General features: G+C 39.9%; 1 protein-coding gene across 1 annotated transcript in view; it reads right to left on the reverse strand.

Moving 5' to 3' along the window:
* MARCHF1 (membrane associated ring-CH-type finger 1) overlaps positions 1-19759 on the reverse strand; it is an 83309-nt gene that overhangs the window by 44740 nt on the left and 18810 nt on the right. Inside the window, exon 2 of the mRNA XM_045517068.2 lies at positions 5296-5476. Within this exon, the coding sequence (XP_045373024.1) occupies positions 5296-5476 (181 nt within the window). The remainder of the gene's footprint in view (positions 1-5295; positions 5477-19759) is intronic.

Below are 19759 nucleotides of genomic sequence, written 5' to 3' on the forward strand. Positions count from 1 at the left end.
TCACTCAGGTGCTAGAAGCTCTAGCTAGGAATCTGATCGCATTCCTGCCCTGTCCAATTTTAAGGCTACAGACTACCAGATCTCCAGCCAGCAGAGAATACATAACACCCTCGGGGTAGCGACTTGTTAGTAACTTGCAGTGGCTCTTGGCTCTTCTAAAAGACAGCTGCTCCATCAGAAGAGGAGGAAATTAACAGAGCAGTTGTTAAATACGGTTCTTTGTTTTTTTTAAACAGGTATCTCATCTAAAGCATGGTAAGTCATTTCGGTGGAAATGTAGAAATACCAAAATGATTATTCCTTTTTATTTGGCATAATAAGTTCACACAGAACTTAGATTTTATGAGCTTTCCAGTATCGTCTTTTTTTCAGCTACAAAATGGACAGGAGCATATTGTTCAACCTAATTGTTACTAAAGCCAAGGTAACTGAATCGATTCACTGCTTCATTTTATTCCTAGAAATGAGACAAGGAATTAAAGAATACACAGAGTGGCATATTTTATATATTTGTCCAATGGTTTATAAATGGAAAACCACATACAGAGAGGACTCTTTTGGGGAGGACATACCATGACAGAAGCATTTGCTGTCCTCATGAGTTTAGATTCATGTCGAGCAGCTGGTTTTGGGGCAGGGGGGCAGGGGGCAGGGCACAGCCATTAAAGGAACGACCAGCAACGAGCACCAAGATGGCAGAAGAGTCAGCCCCGAGCAGACCTTGAGCTTCATTTTACACTCACTGTAATTCATTAGCATGGTGAATGGTGCTCGCAAAGGTGCCGTGACAGTTCCAACGCTGACCATAAAAGGTCAAAAAGTGGGTGATGCCCCATTTCCTGGGACTCCCATCCCCTTCCCCAAAGCAATTGGAATGATCCTCCCATTTGTTAGCATATGAAGTTACCAACCCCATAAAAACAAACAACCCCACACCTTGGGGTCACTCTCTCTTGCCTTCGGAGATGGCCCACACTGTCTACGGAGTGTGTATCTCTCTGAATAAATCTACCTTCACTCAACTATGGCTCACTTACGAATTCTCCCCTGAGCAAAGCCAAGACCCTCACTTGGCGGGGGCACATCCCAAGGACTCAACTGAGACCAGGGACACAGCCATCCTCTCACACCCCATTTTTCCTATATCAGTGTCTCCCATTCAGGAGAGATTCAGACCTACAATACTTCTGTTTCAGAAAAGATTAGTTTATGCACCCTAACCAAGATTGTGTGCCATTCCAACAGCACTGAGTCGTCACTGAGCTTCCTATATTTTTGACTTTTTGACTTCTCTGGGCCCTGAGAATGATTTCTGACTCTTGGTAACTCAGTAGATCAATAAGATGTTTATGAAATATAATAGAAGTAACTGAGTTACTGACTTAAAGATAATGAAAATGGCATTTTCTCAAATCAGTCCTTGATTTCATTCAGACTTTAAAGATTTTCTTTGGGAAACATTAGGATACCTTGATGAATTCACTGACTGTAGATTTGGGGGTAGGAAGAGTAGCAATGAACAAAGTCAGGTTTACTGATATCTTAAGAGGCTATTAAGCCCCAGGTTTCATCAGACTAGGCAGATTTGCACGTTCCTACTTTAAGAAACCATTTCATCTCAACAGACTCGCTGGCCTCCATTGGCTAAATCATAGAAATTCAGAATCATTAGCTAAATTAATTGTTTCATGTGGTTGGTCTTTAGAACATTATAAACTGTCATCGAATTACTGAATTGAGAGCCATTAATTGGATGTACTTTGAATATATTCTAACAAAACGCTATACCTGTCATTCTTAATCACCACTTAAAAACCACCACAAGAAAACTGTGGATGAATCTTAGTGCCATGAAAATACACCATCTAGAAACGTTTAAAAATGCTTCGTGTGTGTACATGAAGGCTCAGAATCTGACAAGTCATTTTGGATACTGTCATTTAAGTATCTCCTGGGGGTCACCCAGGGCCCCATCATTTCAAGGAGGAAGAGTGCAGAATCCTTCTTCTAAGCTTTTAAGGCCCTTAAATCACGGAGGCAGAAATAACACACATGTTTTTCATGCCTAGGACTGTGTTAGACCAGGAGTTGAAAATTCAGATCCATTCACTGGAGCCACAGAGGTGCTCAGATGAGCGGAAGTGGTTTGAGGTTCTGGGCTCAGAAGGAGGGAGCGCTGAGAGATGCGGGGGCCTAGAGCTGAAATGGCCTTTCAAAGGGTCACCCCTGGCCACACTGGTGGTCATCTTAGGGAGTGTGGTTCCAGTAAAGCCACATACTGGGGTTTTCAAATAATTACAGGTGTGTGGAATCTTATGTGAAATAATCACACATTTAAATATTGGTAACTAGTTCAGATTTTCAGCAGGTCAAGTGAAACACACCTGTGGGGCCATCAGGAAGCAGGATTAGACTCTGACATCCTCTGTAGATACATAAATGCTGTTAAAAATAGAAATTTATGTATCTAAAAATAAAATAAAAATTAAAAATTGATTTTTCAGAGAAAGACAAGTATTATATGATATCACTTAGATGTGGAATCTTAAAAAATGATATAAATTCTGCTTACAAACCAAAACCACAGTCATGGACATAGAAAACAAACTATGATTACCAAAGGGCAGAGGATGGAGTGGGATACATTAGGGGTTAGGGATTAACAGATACACACTACTGTATATAAAATAGATGAACAACAAGGACCTCTAGTATAGCACAGGGAACTATATTCAATTTCTTGTAATAACAAATAATGGAAAAGAATCTGAAAAGGAAAAACACACATGCATCTATATGCGTAACTGAATTGCTTTGCTGTACACCTGAAACTAACATTGTAAATCAACTACACTCCAATCAAAAAATTAAAAAAAAAAAAAAGGACACTGACATGCTGCTCTTCATCACTATTTGTGACCAAACAAAACATTTTGAAAAATAAACCTGGATATTTCATTAATCAACAAATAGGAGGTGCCCACTAGGTTGCTGCAACATACTGCTCAGTAAGAAGATGAAAAAGAGATGTGTTTGCCACCTGTCTCTGGTTTGTAAACTGGCTGGCTGAGGGGAAAAGGGTCTCCTGATAGGATTGCAAGTTATTGAGGATGGAACATGAAGAAAGGCTCAGAGCTGTACATCAGGGGGTTTCTATGAAGGCTCAAGATGCAACAAGGAGACTTTCCAAGTTCCCTACAGCATCACGTGGTGGGGCTAGAGAGGAAGAAGAAGAGGAAACACGCAGATTTCACTGTCCTAGACTGTTGTGCTCAAGTGATGCTCCACGAAGTTGAGGGGAACATCTTATATAGATGTTGCTTGAGAAAAAATGGAGAACTATACAGATGTTATGAAGCAATTTGTACTTCCCTGAGGGGGAAGAAGAGAGATGTACAGAATCACAGAGCACAGTGTGTCCTTTAGCTACTCCAGACAGCACACAGCATCCTTCGGTGGATAACGTGAAGGGCACGGAGCGGGTCCATTTCTATTTCCAGCATCAATTGCTTTGGGACCTAGAGGAACAGACTGTCACATGTGGACACTCAGCGCACCCCCCATGTTAAAAAAAAAAAAGCAATCCATAACCCAACTGGTTGGAATTGGCATTTTGTGGACCAGTTCTGACATCTATAAATCATTGGCAGAGTTTTAAAATCAAAGCTACTGCAAAAGCAGGGGCGGCTGTCCTCCCTCTCTGTTATTTAAGGATAAATGAAGAACTGCAGTGGTCAGCCACCAAATTGATGCCTACTGGAGTATTCTTGTTTGCTTATCCTGGAACCCATCATGTTTACTTCCAAGCAGCGTTCTTTTCATCCACTTTTGCTCTGCAGTAAGTTTAAATGAAAAAGCAGCTCTAGGCAGATATGTTATTTAACTTGCTGTCTCCACACTGTCCTTTGGAAATTGAGGAATCCTTATATGTAAGGCTGCAGTAAGCCAAAAATATGGGTAAGTTACATGCTAAAATCCAGGGTCCCAGCTATATCATGCATAAATTATATAAAGTTCATTGCCTTTGTCTGTATCCTTTACAAGCTCTCCTTTTCCAGCATTGAGTTAGATGCTAACTTTTATATTTAACTCAGATTCTTACCTTCTTTAGAAAAACATAATAGAAATGAGGAATTTGACAATTAAGTTTATAGATAAAAATACTTACCTTTCTTACAGCTCCATGTACAATATGGAAAAGTGATACTTTTTGATTCTATCTACTCTGATTATACATGAACCATCAAACCAAACCCCCAAATAAAGGCCAACACAAAAAGGAGTCCACACTTTATAAAAGAGATCATTCTCTATTACCCAATGCCTGGCTTTTAAGAAATCAGGTGAGTTCACATTATTTAATCTATGTGATCTCTTATCTAACTTTCTTGGGAATTGACTTCAGTAAGTAGACTGTTCTCACAGATCCCATCAATTGTTACACTGACTTACAAGTATATTTTTCACACACACACACATGCACATATACACATATACATACACATAGTACACACACATGCACATGGTTTTTTCGACTTTAAAAAGTGATTAAAAAAAATCAGAGTCCTTAGAATCTAAACAGGGAAGTAGGGAGGATTACCTGCAAATACTTGGCTACATTTTACATACTGAGCTCAGCAAAAGCTGTGGATTCTTAGGGGATATTAGCATGTTAGCAAAAGCTTATTGGGTAAATGTCCATCAACAGATGACTGGATAAAGAAGATGTGATACACACACACGCACATGCAGACGCGTGCACACACACACAGGAATATTATTCAGCCATAAAAAATGAAATAATGCCATCTGTAGCAACATGGATGGACCTAGAGATTATCACATTGAGCGAAGTGAGTCAGACAGAGAAAACACAAATATCATATGATATCACTTAGATGTGGAATCTCAAAAACAAATGATACAATTTCTATTTATAAACCAAAACCAGACTCACGGACTTAGAAAACAAACTATGGTTACCAAAGGGGAAAGGGAAGGGAGGGACAAATTAGGGGTTGGGGGTTAACAGACACACTATATATAATAAACAAGGACCTCCTGTATAGCAGAGGGAACTATATTCAATTTCTTGTAATAACCTATAATGATAAGAAAACATGTATGTGTGTATGTGTGTAACTGAAGCACTATAATGTACACCTGAAACTAACATTGTCAATCAACTACACTTCAATAAAAAATGTAAAACAAAAATCTTATCAGGAAAAGGGGTCTTGAAAACAAGCCTGCGTAGCCGGGGCTGCCCGGCGCAGCCGCCCCGGCGACACGTACCTTCCGGAGCGGCTTCAGCTTGGTCTCCATGATGAAGTCGTACTTGCACAGCTCGCAGCAGCGCGTGTCCGAGCTCTTGATCCACTGGTGGAGGCAGGACTGGTGCACGAAGCGCAGGGTGCCGGTGCAGCGACAGGGCGTGATGAGGGGGCTCTCCTCATCCCCTTCGCAGTGGCAGATCCTGGGGAGCACACAGCAGCCTGGTGAGACCTCTCGGAGGGCGCCCAGCATCCTCCTCCCCGCGCCGCCCAGGCTGGATTAGAAACTGCAATCGCGGATTTAGAATGCAACGCAGTTCACTTCCACCTCGTGCTGGACCCGAGTCTGGCATAGTCATTGCTGGACTCTTAAGTCATTTTATAAGATTTTAGACACTGATGCATCAGAAATGCACCATGACCTCATTCCTACACCGAAGCCAATTTTAACAGCACCACTGTTAAGCTATGTCCTCACCTTAATCTATTAATGGTCGGTGTCCATGAGCACAAACTTGCTTTAATATATAGAAGTTATGGCTTAGTATTTGAAGAACTATTGTAATCTGATAACTTGCTTTATTTTGATGACAGTTTTATAGGGCGTGTAATTTAGTACATATGGCATTCCACCAATATGGAAGAATTATGAAAAATTTTAACGTGTTACCATGGACTTAAGTGAATATAGAAGGTTTTAGCTTGGTAATATTACAAAGAATTTCCTAGGAAGATACACACATCTTCGGTTACAAATGGCCTAAACTGTCAATAATCATCATTGTTTAAAAGTCACAAAAATTACTGCTTACATAAAGTTTACATACAGTAAATCCTACTTTTAAGACGTTAATTACTACATCCGACGAATTCCAAGTTGAGCTAGTCTACTGAATTACTGCGACTTCTGGTGTTGCCGAATTCAGTCTGTGAAATCTTCATTATTCTCATCTTTACATTAAAAAAAAAACTAATTCGTTTTTCTCATTGGATGAGATAAGCTTTTCAAACCGCCAGATCATGAATTCAAATCTTAACCCTTCAACAATTCTTATGATTTAACCAGTTGTTAGAAGTTGTTGATAAATTTGATTAGAACGATTGCTTGAAATCTGTTAGAAATATGAAGGCCATGTTCCCCAAATACCTGAATAGTTACTGTTTTGAGGTGAGTCACAGTTTAAATGTGGCTGGAAGGATGTCTGAATTGCTGCCCCTGGCCTTTCCTTTTAGGTCTATGTGCCCTCTTCTCCAGAAGCATGCATTTTAAACAGTGGATTTTAAAATATATTTATCTATCTCAGCTGTCTCCCCAGGGGAAATGAAATTTGGTCAGTTTGTTACTACAGTCAGATACAGGAATTGAAACCCAACCCGCCTCTAACCTCAAAATAAAGAAGTATGACACAGTACACTAGTATTTTGGGTCTCCTTTTCTTAAGTAAAAATAAAGTAAGCAAAGAGGAAGCCTGGCTTCAGGAGTCCTTTGGGTGGGAGTGATTGGATGAGAACGCAGGGAAGTTCAAGTCAGTGTCCGTCTTCCCCTGAACTGAGTTAGGAAGTAGCTGTGTTTCTGTGGGAGCTCGTGTCAAAGGCTGACTCTGTGGGGAGCAAATAAATCTTCTGAGCCCGCTCTTTAATACGAAAGCCCGAGACATCTCCTCTCTCCAAACGTGCAGGTCCTGGGATCGGGGCTTAGTATGCTTTATATCATATCTGTTGCCAGTAGAGTGTTGGTCAGTAGATGTTTGTTGACTCAGAGAATTGTTCAGTCAACAAGCCATGACTTATTACACAAGCAACCAGTGAAAGCAAATCTGGGTTTCTAAAGCACTGCATTTTGTTGTAATATTTATTTTTGGAGCCACGGAAACCTAACGAATTATACATTATGAGTGGCTGGTACTTTTTTAAGTCCTCTGAACCTCTTCTCTTTCTGCCTCCACTCAAAGATACCCTGCTAGATCAGGGCCAGCAAACCATGGCCCAGTCCTCGCCGCTGCGTGTTCTGGTAAATGAAGTCCTCTTGGCACACACCCATATGCATTTGTCTATGCAGGACTTCGAGCGCGTTTGCACCGCAACCACAGACACGGAGAGTTGCTGCAGACGCCACGTAGTCACAAAGACCGCCACGGTCACTACCTGGACCTTCACGGAAAACGTCAGCTTACCCTTGCCCTAAACACGGTAATGCTGAGTTCAGGACCACGTCTGACTATTATCGACGGTGATGAAAACAAAGTTTACAAAATAAATCACCCCGACTTCTGCAAGTCACAAGTGCTGCAGTAGAGGTTCCAGAGAGAAGCGCACGATAAAAAGGAAGGTCCCTCCTGGCTTACCCGCAGTTTCTCATTTGAAAAAGAAAAATTGGCCGTTAATGCCATCTGATAATTCAGCACTGAAAAGAGGGGTCTAGTGCTGTCTGAGGCTCTGATATTTTTTTTTAACTGACATGAAAAAGTCATTCATCATAAACAGATTGAAGCCAGGACCTCACTGATGACCGTGTTCAGACTTGCTGGAATAGTTTCCCAATCGTAGTCAACTTCCTGTATCTTACAGATGCTTTCAGAATTTTTTTTCTCCTGAAACTATTCTTTGAAGCATCACCAGCAATATCATTTTTTTTTCATAAAATTAAGATTATTTCTCTAGGGGGCAGGGTATACCTCAGTGGTAGAGTGCATGCCTAGTATGCACGAGGTTCAATCCCCAGTCCCTCCATTAAAAAGAAAATGATTAAGTAAGTACACCTAGTTACCTCCCCTCACCAAAAAAAAGGAAAAGAAAAGAAAAAAAGGGATTATTTTCCATAGGGAAATTCAAAAGCTTGATTTATGTTCATTCCCATTTTACAAAATTCTTTTTTTTTTTTTACAGCATTTTAACATTTTGAAGTTTTTCTAAATTATACAACTCAGGTTGGATCCCAAGAGCCTTTCTTAAACCATGCTGAGACTGTCCTAAATAGATTCAAGAACTAAATATCAACTTTGGATATCTCCTGGAAATAAAAAAGTGATAGTGCCATTGCAGAAAGAATGAAACAGTTCTTAAATTGACAAACTTCACGCAAACCACTATTGCTAAATTATAACTGAAAACGCAGTAATAAAAAATATAAACATGCTTTCTCCAACAGAATAATGGTGTAGAGAACATGATTTTAATGATAAAATAAAAATGCATTGTAAAATAATCATAATTTTGATGTATTTTTACCTTATGGGAAATCGAGACTTGGTAGTTCAGTGATTTTTTAAAAATCAGTGGTGACTGACGTTGGTGTCTGTCATCTAGTGATAGGAACAGGCTGAATTCAGAGATTTTATTGGCATTTTAGTATTTTAACTGGAGGCTTACAGTTTAATCAGCATGTGTTAGGCTTTTACCATTTATGACTTGAATAAACTTCTACTTCTGTATAATTTCTAGCTTTCTGTAAAGAGTGGAGCATAAAATGCTATATAGCAAATTAAACTTAGAGTATGTGTGTGTGTGTGTTTTCAAGTCCCTTAATATTTGACTTTTAAGAAAAGTAGGCTTCTTTTTTTTGTCTTGTATATCTTAAAAAGCCCCCCACTGTCCCCACTCCCTACCCCATCCCTTGCCAAGGCTTCTTGGCTCTGGTAAAATAGTATTGTTTTTTTTCTGCATACAATTTTTTAAAAATAATTCATCACTTTAAAACAATCTTCATGAGGGCCGTAGTGATTTTGTAACTTGGGAATTCTTTTCATTCATCCATTATTTCATTCATTCACATTTTCTTAGTTCTTGCTACATGCACAGAAAACCAGATACCACCATTAGCACGCAGGGTGACTTGAGAGGGAGAGAGAAGTGCCTGGAGGCAGGGACCCCATTTGGGCAATGATTACAATCATCTGGGTGTTAAGAATCTGGAACAGTGCGGTGACACCGGGTTGGGGATGGGAGACTCAGCCTACAGAGGGTGCCACGATCCCCAGGCCATCGCTTGGTTTCCATGCTTAGTCTTGGCAGCGAAGCACACCTACAACACATGACTTTTAAAGGCAGTCATCCCTGTAGCCCTCAGACAGCGTCTCAGCTCCCTTCCCCTAGTCCACGCCTCTGCCCCCTCCTTTCCCCACCTGCGTTTCCCGCCATATGCCTCTCCCACTAAATAAGCTTTGAGCACAGTAGTTAGGGATACTATCATTTGTAATGGTTTAATTTGGATGCAGTCTTTACTCAGAACTAGCCATCATGCTTCAGAGTTTGGCCCCCATTCTTCGAATTCACTTCTGAAAAAAGACTGGCGTATCTGTTGGGCAGAAGCCACGCGGAAAGGCAGGAAGGATGAGAAATTCGTGCTCATGTAAATGAGCGAAGAGAATAATCTCTCTTTTGGTGAAACAGAGCAGAGCAGTGACAGGATAGCTGACTAGGGAAATTTTTATTTTAAATTTTCATTTTGGGGGAGGGTATATCTTAGTGGTAGAGCACATGCTTAGCGTGCACGAGGTCCTGGGTTCAATCCCCAGTACCGCCGTTGAAAAATAAATAAACCTAATGACCGAGTCCCCCCCAAGCAAACAAAAGACCTAAGAAAAAACTTTAAACACTTCTTCATTTTGTTTTTACAAGGAAAAGCTGAACTTGTTCATAAGCAGAGGTGAAGGTGCCACAGAGAGGTATACATTTACAAAAATAGACAAAAGAATGACCCATTGTTAAGTGAATGTTCTTGAGAAGTTGAAAAAGCATGGGGAAAGAAGGGATGTAAGAGGAATATCTTTGGGCAGGTGGAAGAATACGTAGGTAGGAAACAGACTCCGTTCCTGTGAGCAAGAGGTCGGGGAGAGAGGGCAGGTGAAGACGGAAACGGGGTGGGGGTGCAGGGAAAGCACAGTGTCTGGGTCTGGGGGGTCTTATCATCTTTTGTGATACAGAGACAACAGGTTTGCTGCAGAGAAGGAGGCAAGGCATGAAACCCCGCCCTGAAATCCCCAGGTCCGAAATGGGAAGGGCGAGGAGGGAAAGATTCTGGCACATCAGAGGGTTCGGTGTGAACATGGTTGTCTTCTGGTCCAGACTAACCGAGCAGGGAAGCAAGTGGAACCACGTGGTGGCCACTGTATTAAGGGAAGAGGAGGGGTTTGAGAGATGGCAAGACAACGATGCTGAAGGACTGATGCTGAAAATGGGAGGAAATGGGAGAAAGCTTGTCTCTATGTAGAGTATGTACTCATCGCCCTCATGGATGAATTCATATCCCTATTGTGTTTTTCTTCCATTGTCACAGAAAAATAAAAATAAAAATAACTCAATGATTTCAATTCAATTGTGCTGGAGGTTCGCAAGCAAATCCAGTCCTGACTCCCATCCTTGTTCTCTGCTCCAGTAAACTGAAGAAGTTCTCCAGTTCACTCATGTGTAAAAGGAGGTTAAAAATAACTCTTGGACTCACAGACATAAACAACAAGCTAACGGCTACCAAAGGGAAAAGGGGGGGGAGGGATAAATTAGGAGTTTGGAATTAGCAGATACACACTACTGTATATAAAAGAGACAAACAACAAAGCCCTGCTGTACAGCTCAGGGAATGACATTCAATACCTTGTAATAACCTATCATGAAAAAGAATATGAAAAAGAATATAAATGTACATGTATAACTGAATCATTTGGCTGTACACCAGAAACTAACACAACAATGTAAATCAACTATACTTTAATTAAAAAATTAAAAAAAAAACCCTCTTTAAGTGTCATGAGGATTAAATAAGATAAAAGGGTGCATACCTGAGGGGTAGTTGGCAATCTAATATTTGTGAATTTTATTATGGATAATTTGTTCATGTTAGCATGGGATCATGGGATTAACGAGACCACTGCCACTATTACTATGAATTTCACTGATCTATGTTATTGCTTTCAGGGCATTGGGATAACAGTTCTTAGCAGCTAGTTTGTTAAACCGGTTACAGCAAATGCTTGTAAGGCCACTGTCACGAATTCCGACTCTATCCAGGTGAGTTAGTTATTGACTCATTTGAATCCGCAGGTGAGTCAAGTCACAGAAATGTCTCAAAGAAAGCTGGACTCGGAGTATGGTCAGATCTGTGTAGAATGAAACTGGAATTGAATTCAGCTTCACTCTTCCGCATGTTGGGTGACCTCAGCCAAGTTTTCAGACAGTTGGTTTTCTCATCGGTAAAATTGTACATGGCTATTACAAGGTTCAAATAAGATCTATGAGAAAATACTGCAAAATATAAATAGTATCCCAAAGTCACGCATCACTGCCAACATATAAATAGTCAATAAAATCAACAAAAATGCTGCTAGGTGATAGGCAATGCACTGCATGCTTTTTATAAAAGCAACTCATTTTTTTTATATAAAAGCAACTCATTTTTTTATATAAAAGCAACTGCATTTTGCTTTACAGGACGCTGTCATTTTCCACCTTGTAGGACTGTGGCTTACTGTAACAATGGGATTACGTCTCTGCTGAGCTACCAACACTCTCTTTAGATTCAAGTCTAAGGGCCTTCTCTAGCTCTTCATCTTTCCTGAAGTCCTTATGGACTAGCCCCTCCTCCCGGAAACCTCTCCCTTTTTGGCTTATGTGACACTGTGCTTATGTCACTACCCTTAAAGATGGGGAAAGAGGAATCAGAGGGCATGTAAGACGGTTGTAGGGATGGAAGCAGTGATTGGTTGTGGAGGACAGACCCCAAATGTCAGGATTCTGCAGCCTGGAAAGGTGAGAAATGATAGGGGGCGGAAATGATGGAGGAGATGTGATGGGGGGGGTCCTATGACCCTATGACATGCTGTGTGAGGAACAGTATGCAATTCAGCATTTCTGAAAACACGGCTAAGACTCGTCGACCACAATCTAATGCAGTAGGTCAAAAGGGCTGCCTTTTAAAGTGTGAGTGTAGTCATTTGGGGACGAATAAAAAGAAATACTAAGTCCTACAGTTAACATCTTGCGAGGGGAAAAAAAAAAAAGGCAGGGGAGGGAACATTCCATGGCAACTGACTTTAGATACGTGACAGGCTATTGTGTAAAAGGTGGCTAGTCTTATTCTGTCTCATAACTGGATCCAGCGAGTCAGAGTTACAGGAGAGATTAATATATCTCTTTCCAAAGCTGAACTGAGCTGACCCAGGAGGGTGTAGATTTCCCATCATGGAAAATACTCAATAGGAGGGTCTAGCTCAGTGGTAGAGCGCATGCCTAGCAGGCGTGAGGTCCTGGGTTCAATCCCCAGTCCCTCCAGTAAATAAACAAACAAACAAACAATTACCACCCCCCCAACAAACAACAATAAACAGAGTGATTCTGTGGCAGACACAGTATAAAGGAGCTCCAGGAAGGGTAATTAAACTACATGACCTCAAACCCCTAGCGTTGCAATTCTGTTTTCCTTCCTTTCCCACAGACTGATCTCTCGTCTTACCCCCTGAAGTTTCTTTGTCAGCATTTCCCGTCTGCTTATACTGGGAGTTTTGGACTTAGCACTTTTTATTTTCCCTTTTGACACTGACCACTCCAGGGAGGCAACCCACAGGTTCAAGCTTTGCTCCCAGGCTTGGAATTTTAAAACATTCATCTCCAAAACCAACCTGCAGCCTCTCCAATAACAAGAAACGTCGGCTGGTTGTGTTTTCCTGTATCCCGCCATTTCCCATATGGCTTCTCTCCTGAACATCTCATTCTCTTGGTTTGCCTTTCTTTTTAAGACTTCTGTATACTTCAGACTCTAAATCCTAATTGTTATCAATATGCCAATATTTTTCTCTCTCAGTGTTTTGTTTTGTTTTGTTTTTTTTACTTTTCCTCCTTTTCATCCTCACTGCCATCGCTCTAATAGCTTTGAATTGTCAACAGATACACCCACTGTCTTTAAAGCTCTACTCCTTCCAAATCACTTTTTAAGCACAGTTATTCAGATCCTTTTAAAATACTGCCAGTCTTCAAGAACCCTAACAATCAAGTAAAATCCAAATTGTTTCACCCAGTTTTCATACGACCTCCCATAATTTGGATTTACCTCTCCCACCGTATTTCTCACTAATCCCTAACGTACAGGCATAGCAACATGGCACAGAATTTACCAGCCAAGAAGCTATGGGTTTTGCCACAAATTAGTTACCACTGTGCCAAGATCTGGAGTTTTCTCAGACTACAGGACAGTTGAAGGGTCCTGGGTGTGCTGTCCATCAGTCGCGGTTAATGCACAAGGCTGTTACCATGGTGTGCACTTGGTATGATGTCGGAAATGGTACTACAGTCAGCATCAGAATCCCACTTCTGCTGGTCCACGCCTGTTAAGTCACTCAATCTCCGGTGCTTTCAAGTCCCTCATCAATAATATAGGAAAACAGCAGTGTCTACTTCATAGGATTATTTATAAGAATCAAGTTAATTAAGTGTCAATAAAGGTTAAACAGTATTTTTTTCAATTAACGTTCAGATGTGTATTTCCTTAGCCGGTTGCATTCTGGGATTGTCTGCTTCTGGGACTTTTCTCAAATATGATCTCAAGCCGGTGACACCCACTCCCTCTCCTGATCACACCTCATTTAAATTTAAGCTGCCCTAAGACTCACACCCCTCACGAACCAGACTGCAAGATCTCTACCGATAATGTTTGAGGTGCCATTTTCCCTAAATTTTATACCACCCAGAGCCAGTCTTGGCTATTTGTTGTTTTATTTATGCAAGTTCTGCCAGTATGACCTGAAGAAATTCTTGTTGATTAATCTTGTCTGGGAAGAATAGCAGAATATTAAGACAAATCTAAGTGATGAGAGAATTAAAAAGTCAAGGTAAAGATGGCTAATTACTAGACCACAAATGAACTGGGAATAATTTACCTGAAGCTATCCCAGGTGCAGAGCAAAAGCCAAAAGAGAGAGTCTCGCTTAGAGAGACGATTTAGCAATTCTCAAAGGATGTCACCACTTCCCAGTGTTTTATTTATGTTTCGGGAAAATGTGCTTATAATGAAAGTGAGAAAAGTATGACCCTTACCCATACCATGCACTCTTCATTTGCACTGAGGAACTAAACTGACATGTTCTGATTTTATACCCTATCTGGGCATCAGAGGAAGCCACGCAAACTGATGTGCTGTAAAAAGGAGAAGTAACTCTTCTTAATAAGAAAAGAAGATGGACAGTATTGAGTATTTTTCTTAATAACAGCTGTTTCCAGCAAACTTTTACTGATATGGATCCAGAATATATATATATTTTTGGAATTAAAAGGAAAAGACCTTGTAAATCAGGTTTTGAAGATTTCATTACAGAGATGAAGAGAGGTGCGATGGCCTACCGTTCAGCCTGAGATTTAAAATATTTTGAAAATGCCAATTCAAAATACAACTGTGATGTAAGAATAAAAACATTTTATGGCAGAGCTGATATCATTTTTGTATTGCTAAGTTTGGGCATTCTGAATCTACAGGCAACCTTTCAACATCTACAGATGAGTGGCAATTCTTCACACCCAAGGGAATTTTTCACATGTTTTTGTTTTCTCAAAGGAGTATTTTCGATTCAAAAAAAACCCCCAAAAAGCAAAAAATAAAAAACCTGGTACATCCCGTGACTTCCTGAGTTTAATTTCATGCCTGAATTTGTCAGCACTGACTTGGGCAAAACCTCAGACCATCTGCCCAGAGCTGCAGGGAAGGATGGACAACCGAGGCAGTGACACAGCAATGTCCCTGGCTCCTCACTGGATCCTGGAGTGGATCCAAAGCCACGGCTGATGAGCCGCATCCTCTTCCCACTGGATTCCGCTCGATGGAAAATGGTGGAGAAGAAGATAACGGCGATCACTTGTGCCAATAGCGGAAGCAGAGGTGGCCAGGCTTATCTGAAGTCGTGGGAATTTGGGTTGCATGGGCTACAATGGATTGGGAAGATGCTACCTGAATTGCTCCTCCTGCAGCCCTGCCGCCTCTGTTGATGGTTCAAACCTACTGATCCCAGGAGTTTAAATTCTGATTGGGATCGAAGTTCCCATTGGGACTCTTCTATTACCGGCTAGCTGAGTGAGTCAGTCTCACAGTGGGCTAGGCCCGCTCTGAGGACTTTCTGAGACGTCTCCATCGGGTCGTGGAGGACGCTAGATTTTTTTTCCCCTGTGTGTTGGCATGTGTAGCCCCAGGAATTCCAGCCACAAGGGTACCCAACAACACAACAGTTCTTCCACATCAGTCTTAGTATCAGCTCAAACTGCCCAAAACCTCCAAATCAGGGGAGACCAAAAGATGAAGTGAGGGAGGAGGGTAGGACACGGTGGTAGAGTGCCTGCTCCTCCCCAGTGCATCCACTAATCAAAAAAAAAAAAAAAAAAAAAAAGGCGGGTGGTAAAGGAGCTTCAAAAGATGGACTGTGCCCTTTGGGATAACCCTTCCCTGTGAACCATCACTTTGCTGCCCTGTTCACCCTCTGTTGGGGGGCTCAGAGCATCGTTTACTTCCAAGTAAAGGAACTGATTTTCCCTAGTGGTATTTACCTTCCCAGATCCTACCTTATAATTTTGGTGACATACAGGTGAGTAAATAGATAATAACTTTGAATAAATGTCCTCATGCAATGATTTTATCTACACTCTCAGATGTCACAAACATTCATTTTACGTCAGCTTTGAGATCCTTTTTGTGTGTCTGTGAGATCGACAAAACAGAACGACAGATATTTGTAAGCAGGTATTCTCGAAGTTAGGAGGCTTCATTTTTTATTAGCTTCATGCATTGACGTGAAAAGGAAAGAAGGAAGGACAGATAACACAAACTCACTTGTTTTCTGTGTAGATATAACCAAAGAAATACATTTGGTCAGATGCAGAGTAGGGCTCTGGTACGTACGTAATAACAGAGCTATTGGAAAACTTAAAACATTTTAGTCTTTTTCTTTTATGATTGTGGCAGTGATTCTTAATCCAAGTTGATTTTGTGACAGCACTTTTGGTGACTGCTGAGTGCTGGAGTCCTCATCGCCTCATCCTCAACCACGACTTCCATTTTTCATTCATCTGATCTGTCTGAGCGCTGCTTTAAAGGAAGTCTCGAGTTGCCATGGATAATTGACAAAGCCGGTCACTTATTTACAGATAACCAAGAAGGCACTGAATGAATTAGAAATATGCTTTTAAGTATTTTACATGTAAATTCTCCTACCTAGGCAAGGAGTTGTCTTGGCCAAATACTGGCCAAAAATTTTATAGCAGTTCCAGCCATCATCAGTGTTTATTCATTTATTCACTGATTTCTTCATTTGTTCATTTAATAATCATTCTCTCACCAAATAATTGGTTGCATATGTACTAGATGTAAGGTTATATAAGGTGTAAAGATGAGTAAATCTTAAAAATAATGGTAATAAATGGAAAGATGAGTAAGTCTCAGCTTGTGCCCTTCAAGGAGGTTATATTTTGACACTTTCTACGTTGGACATTTGCACAACTAACTGGAATCCAAGGTACCACAGGATGCGTGCGTTTCAAGTCCTGAGCAAGGACAGGGGATGTCATGCATAGATGTGGGGTGGGGACGGTGGTTATAGCCCAAGGGAAGATGTTTATAGGAACTGGACTTGGAGCCTGGGTAGAATCTGGCACATAAAGATGGAAGTTGGTAAAATACTCCAGACATAAAAGATACTTTTGGTGAATGCTACAAGTAGGAATCACCAGGTAATCGGATCAAGTGTGTGGCAGGTTTAAAAGGAATATGAAAGTTCAGGTAGGACTGGAATGGAATGTCACACTGAAAAACAAGATTGTGAGAGCCTAAAAGACGCTTCCTTCGTCCAGTGACACCATTTACACACACACACACACACACATATACACATATATACAGGCACACATATAAAAAAAGCTTTAGTGACATTCAGTTGGAGTGGAAACTCCATAAAGAACCCAAGTAAGAAAGTAAATTATTAGAAAAAATTAATCTGGCTGTGTGATCTCAGAGTTAGAAAGAAAAAGAAGAGAATATTATAACAGTCAAAGTCAACAGTAATAAGAATGAGCAGTAGTGTAATAGTCATGAGAAGCAAAAAGAGAACAGGAGATGTTGCAACAGTAGAGTTGGTGGAACGTGGGTGTGAGTCTGGGAAAAGGAGCTGGGATGAGCTGTGGGAGGACAGGACTGAACACAAAGAGCTTCTCGGTACAGAGTGAGAGATGAATCTATTTACAGGGCCTCCGAGCATTTGTTTGTCGCCACAGGTACCACTTGGAAACCACCCTGTTCATGATTTCATTTTGAACATCCTTACACTCTACTAGGAGGGTCATTTTGAAAAGCAGAAGGAAGTGGTTCCACGCTTTCTCATAGATGCTACTTTCTTAGATTGGATATTTTTCAAGAAGAATCATATTTGAAAGGTCTTTTTACACATAGCAGTAGAACTGCCTGTAACAAATCACTATCTCAAATTATAATCATATTGGAAATATACTTGTCCAGTTAGCAGTAGAATTACAGATACATAATTAATGATTGATAATAATCCTCTTTCTAATTCACATCTTCCTAGTGTGTAGTATATCCAGAGAGATTCTTACACCATTTGATTATCCCAATCATTCGTTTCTCAAACACAAAACAGAAAGCACAACTTTGTGGAAACAAACTGAAATGAATTATAAACATAAAACCACAAAATTTTTATTTTATTCAGAATCCTGATAGAACAAAATTTCCATTTAGATAAGAACACTAAATTTTTTTCTGACAGCTTTCATTCTTCCAAAGCCCTGTGTATGAACTTTATATGTTGTCACTAAGAGATATAACTGAGAAAAAAATAGTATAATCCTATTAAAATTAGATGCATAAAAAGAGTAGAAGAAAATATTTAAAAATCTAGTGATCATCTATCTAGGTAATTAAGTTTAAAATAGAAAAGTACTTTTCTTTATTTTTAAATTCTTTTACAATAACAACTATTATTACAATCACTAAAAGAAATTTTAAAATAAACTAAAAACATTAAGATTTAAGAATATTTTTCCAATTTATTCCATTTTATTTTCTTTCATTCTCTAGTAAGTAAACAAATTCATGAATATTTGATGGATTTATATATTTGAACAATTTGGACAAGTACTGTCTTATTGTGCGTAAATGTGAGTTGCTTCCTGTCCAGCTTTTGGATAATCCCTCTCCATGAGAGTCTTCTGGAATGATGGAAAGCATTAAGAATAGTTTGTCCCCTACAATTTGAAGCATATGGACCCCAATGTTCATAGCAGCACTATTTACAATAGCTAAGACATTAACTGAATGTCCATCAGTGGGTGAATAGATAAAGAAGCTGTGGTATATTTACACAATGGAATACTACTCAGCCCTAAAAAAGAATAAAATAATGCCATTTTCACCAACATCATGGTTGAACCTGGAGATTGTCATTCTAAGTGAAGTAAGGCAGAAAGAGGAGGAAAAATAGCATATGATATCACTCATATGTGGAATCCAAAAAAAGAAAAAAGACATGGATGAACTTATTTACAAAACAAGAAACATACTCACAGACATAGAGAACAAACTTATGGTTACTGGGGAGAAAAGGTGGGAAGGGATAAATTGGGAATTTGACATTTTTCAGATACTAACTTCTATATATAAAATAGATAAACAAGTTTATTTTGTATAGCACAGGGAACTATATTCTATATCGTAGTAACGTATAACAACAAAGAATATGAAAAGCAATATATGTATATATATGTATGACTGAAACATGATACTGTACACCAGAAATTGACACACTGTAAACTGATTATACTTCAATTTAAAAACATCTTGCTCTTTGTTAAAAAAATAAATAAAAAGAACAGTTTGTCCCCCACCTCCACTCCACACACACACACCAATGCCAGGGGTAGCTAATATTTTCTGAATTCTAAGCACATAAAACATGACATTTCATGCCAGCTATGGTGTACATCTGTGACCTCAGCGAGCAAGTGTATTCAGATGCTCCCTTTAGTTGTACAATAATTCTGCTTCGGTTTCTTGGAAGATTAAACCAACTGACTCTCTGCTCATGGAAAGGGGTCTGTCTTCAACTGCGTCACTAGCATTTTCCACTGCCTGGATTTGTGCATGGGTTTGAACTTCCTCCACACTCATCACTGTCCACTGAGCCTCTTTCAATGCCTGCCCTGCATTTCTTATTCCTGTAAAACCTCCTTTTGATTTTGGATCTTTCTTCTTTTGATCTTTCTCCTTTGTGGACAAACTTTTTCACTATGACATCATCTAAATGATAAGCTGATAGCACATTTCCTCCACATCCAATATGAATGAATTTCATGAATTACGTCTGCTCGATGCCATCATTTAGTATCATCTCTTTCCTGTTGTGTTTGCCTTTTTGTTATGTCTCTGAATCAGCTGTCTTTATGTGATGATAGAAACAATTAAAAAATTGTAAGTGTATAATGTCAACAGAGGGTTTAATGAAAGTTAA

The sequence above is a fragment of the Camelus bactrianus genome, chromosome 2 (genome assembly GCF_048773025.1).
Source record: "Camelus bactrianus isolate YW-2024 breed Bactrian camel chromosome 2, ASM4877302v1, whole genome shotgun sequence".
Taxonomy (NCBI): domain Eukaryota; kingdom Metazoa; phylum Chordata; class Mammalia; order Artiodactyla; family Camelidae; genus Camelus; species Camelus bactrianus.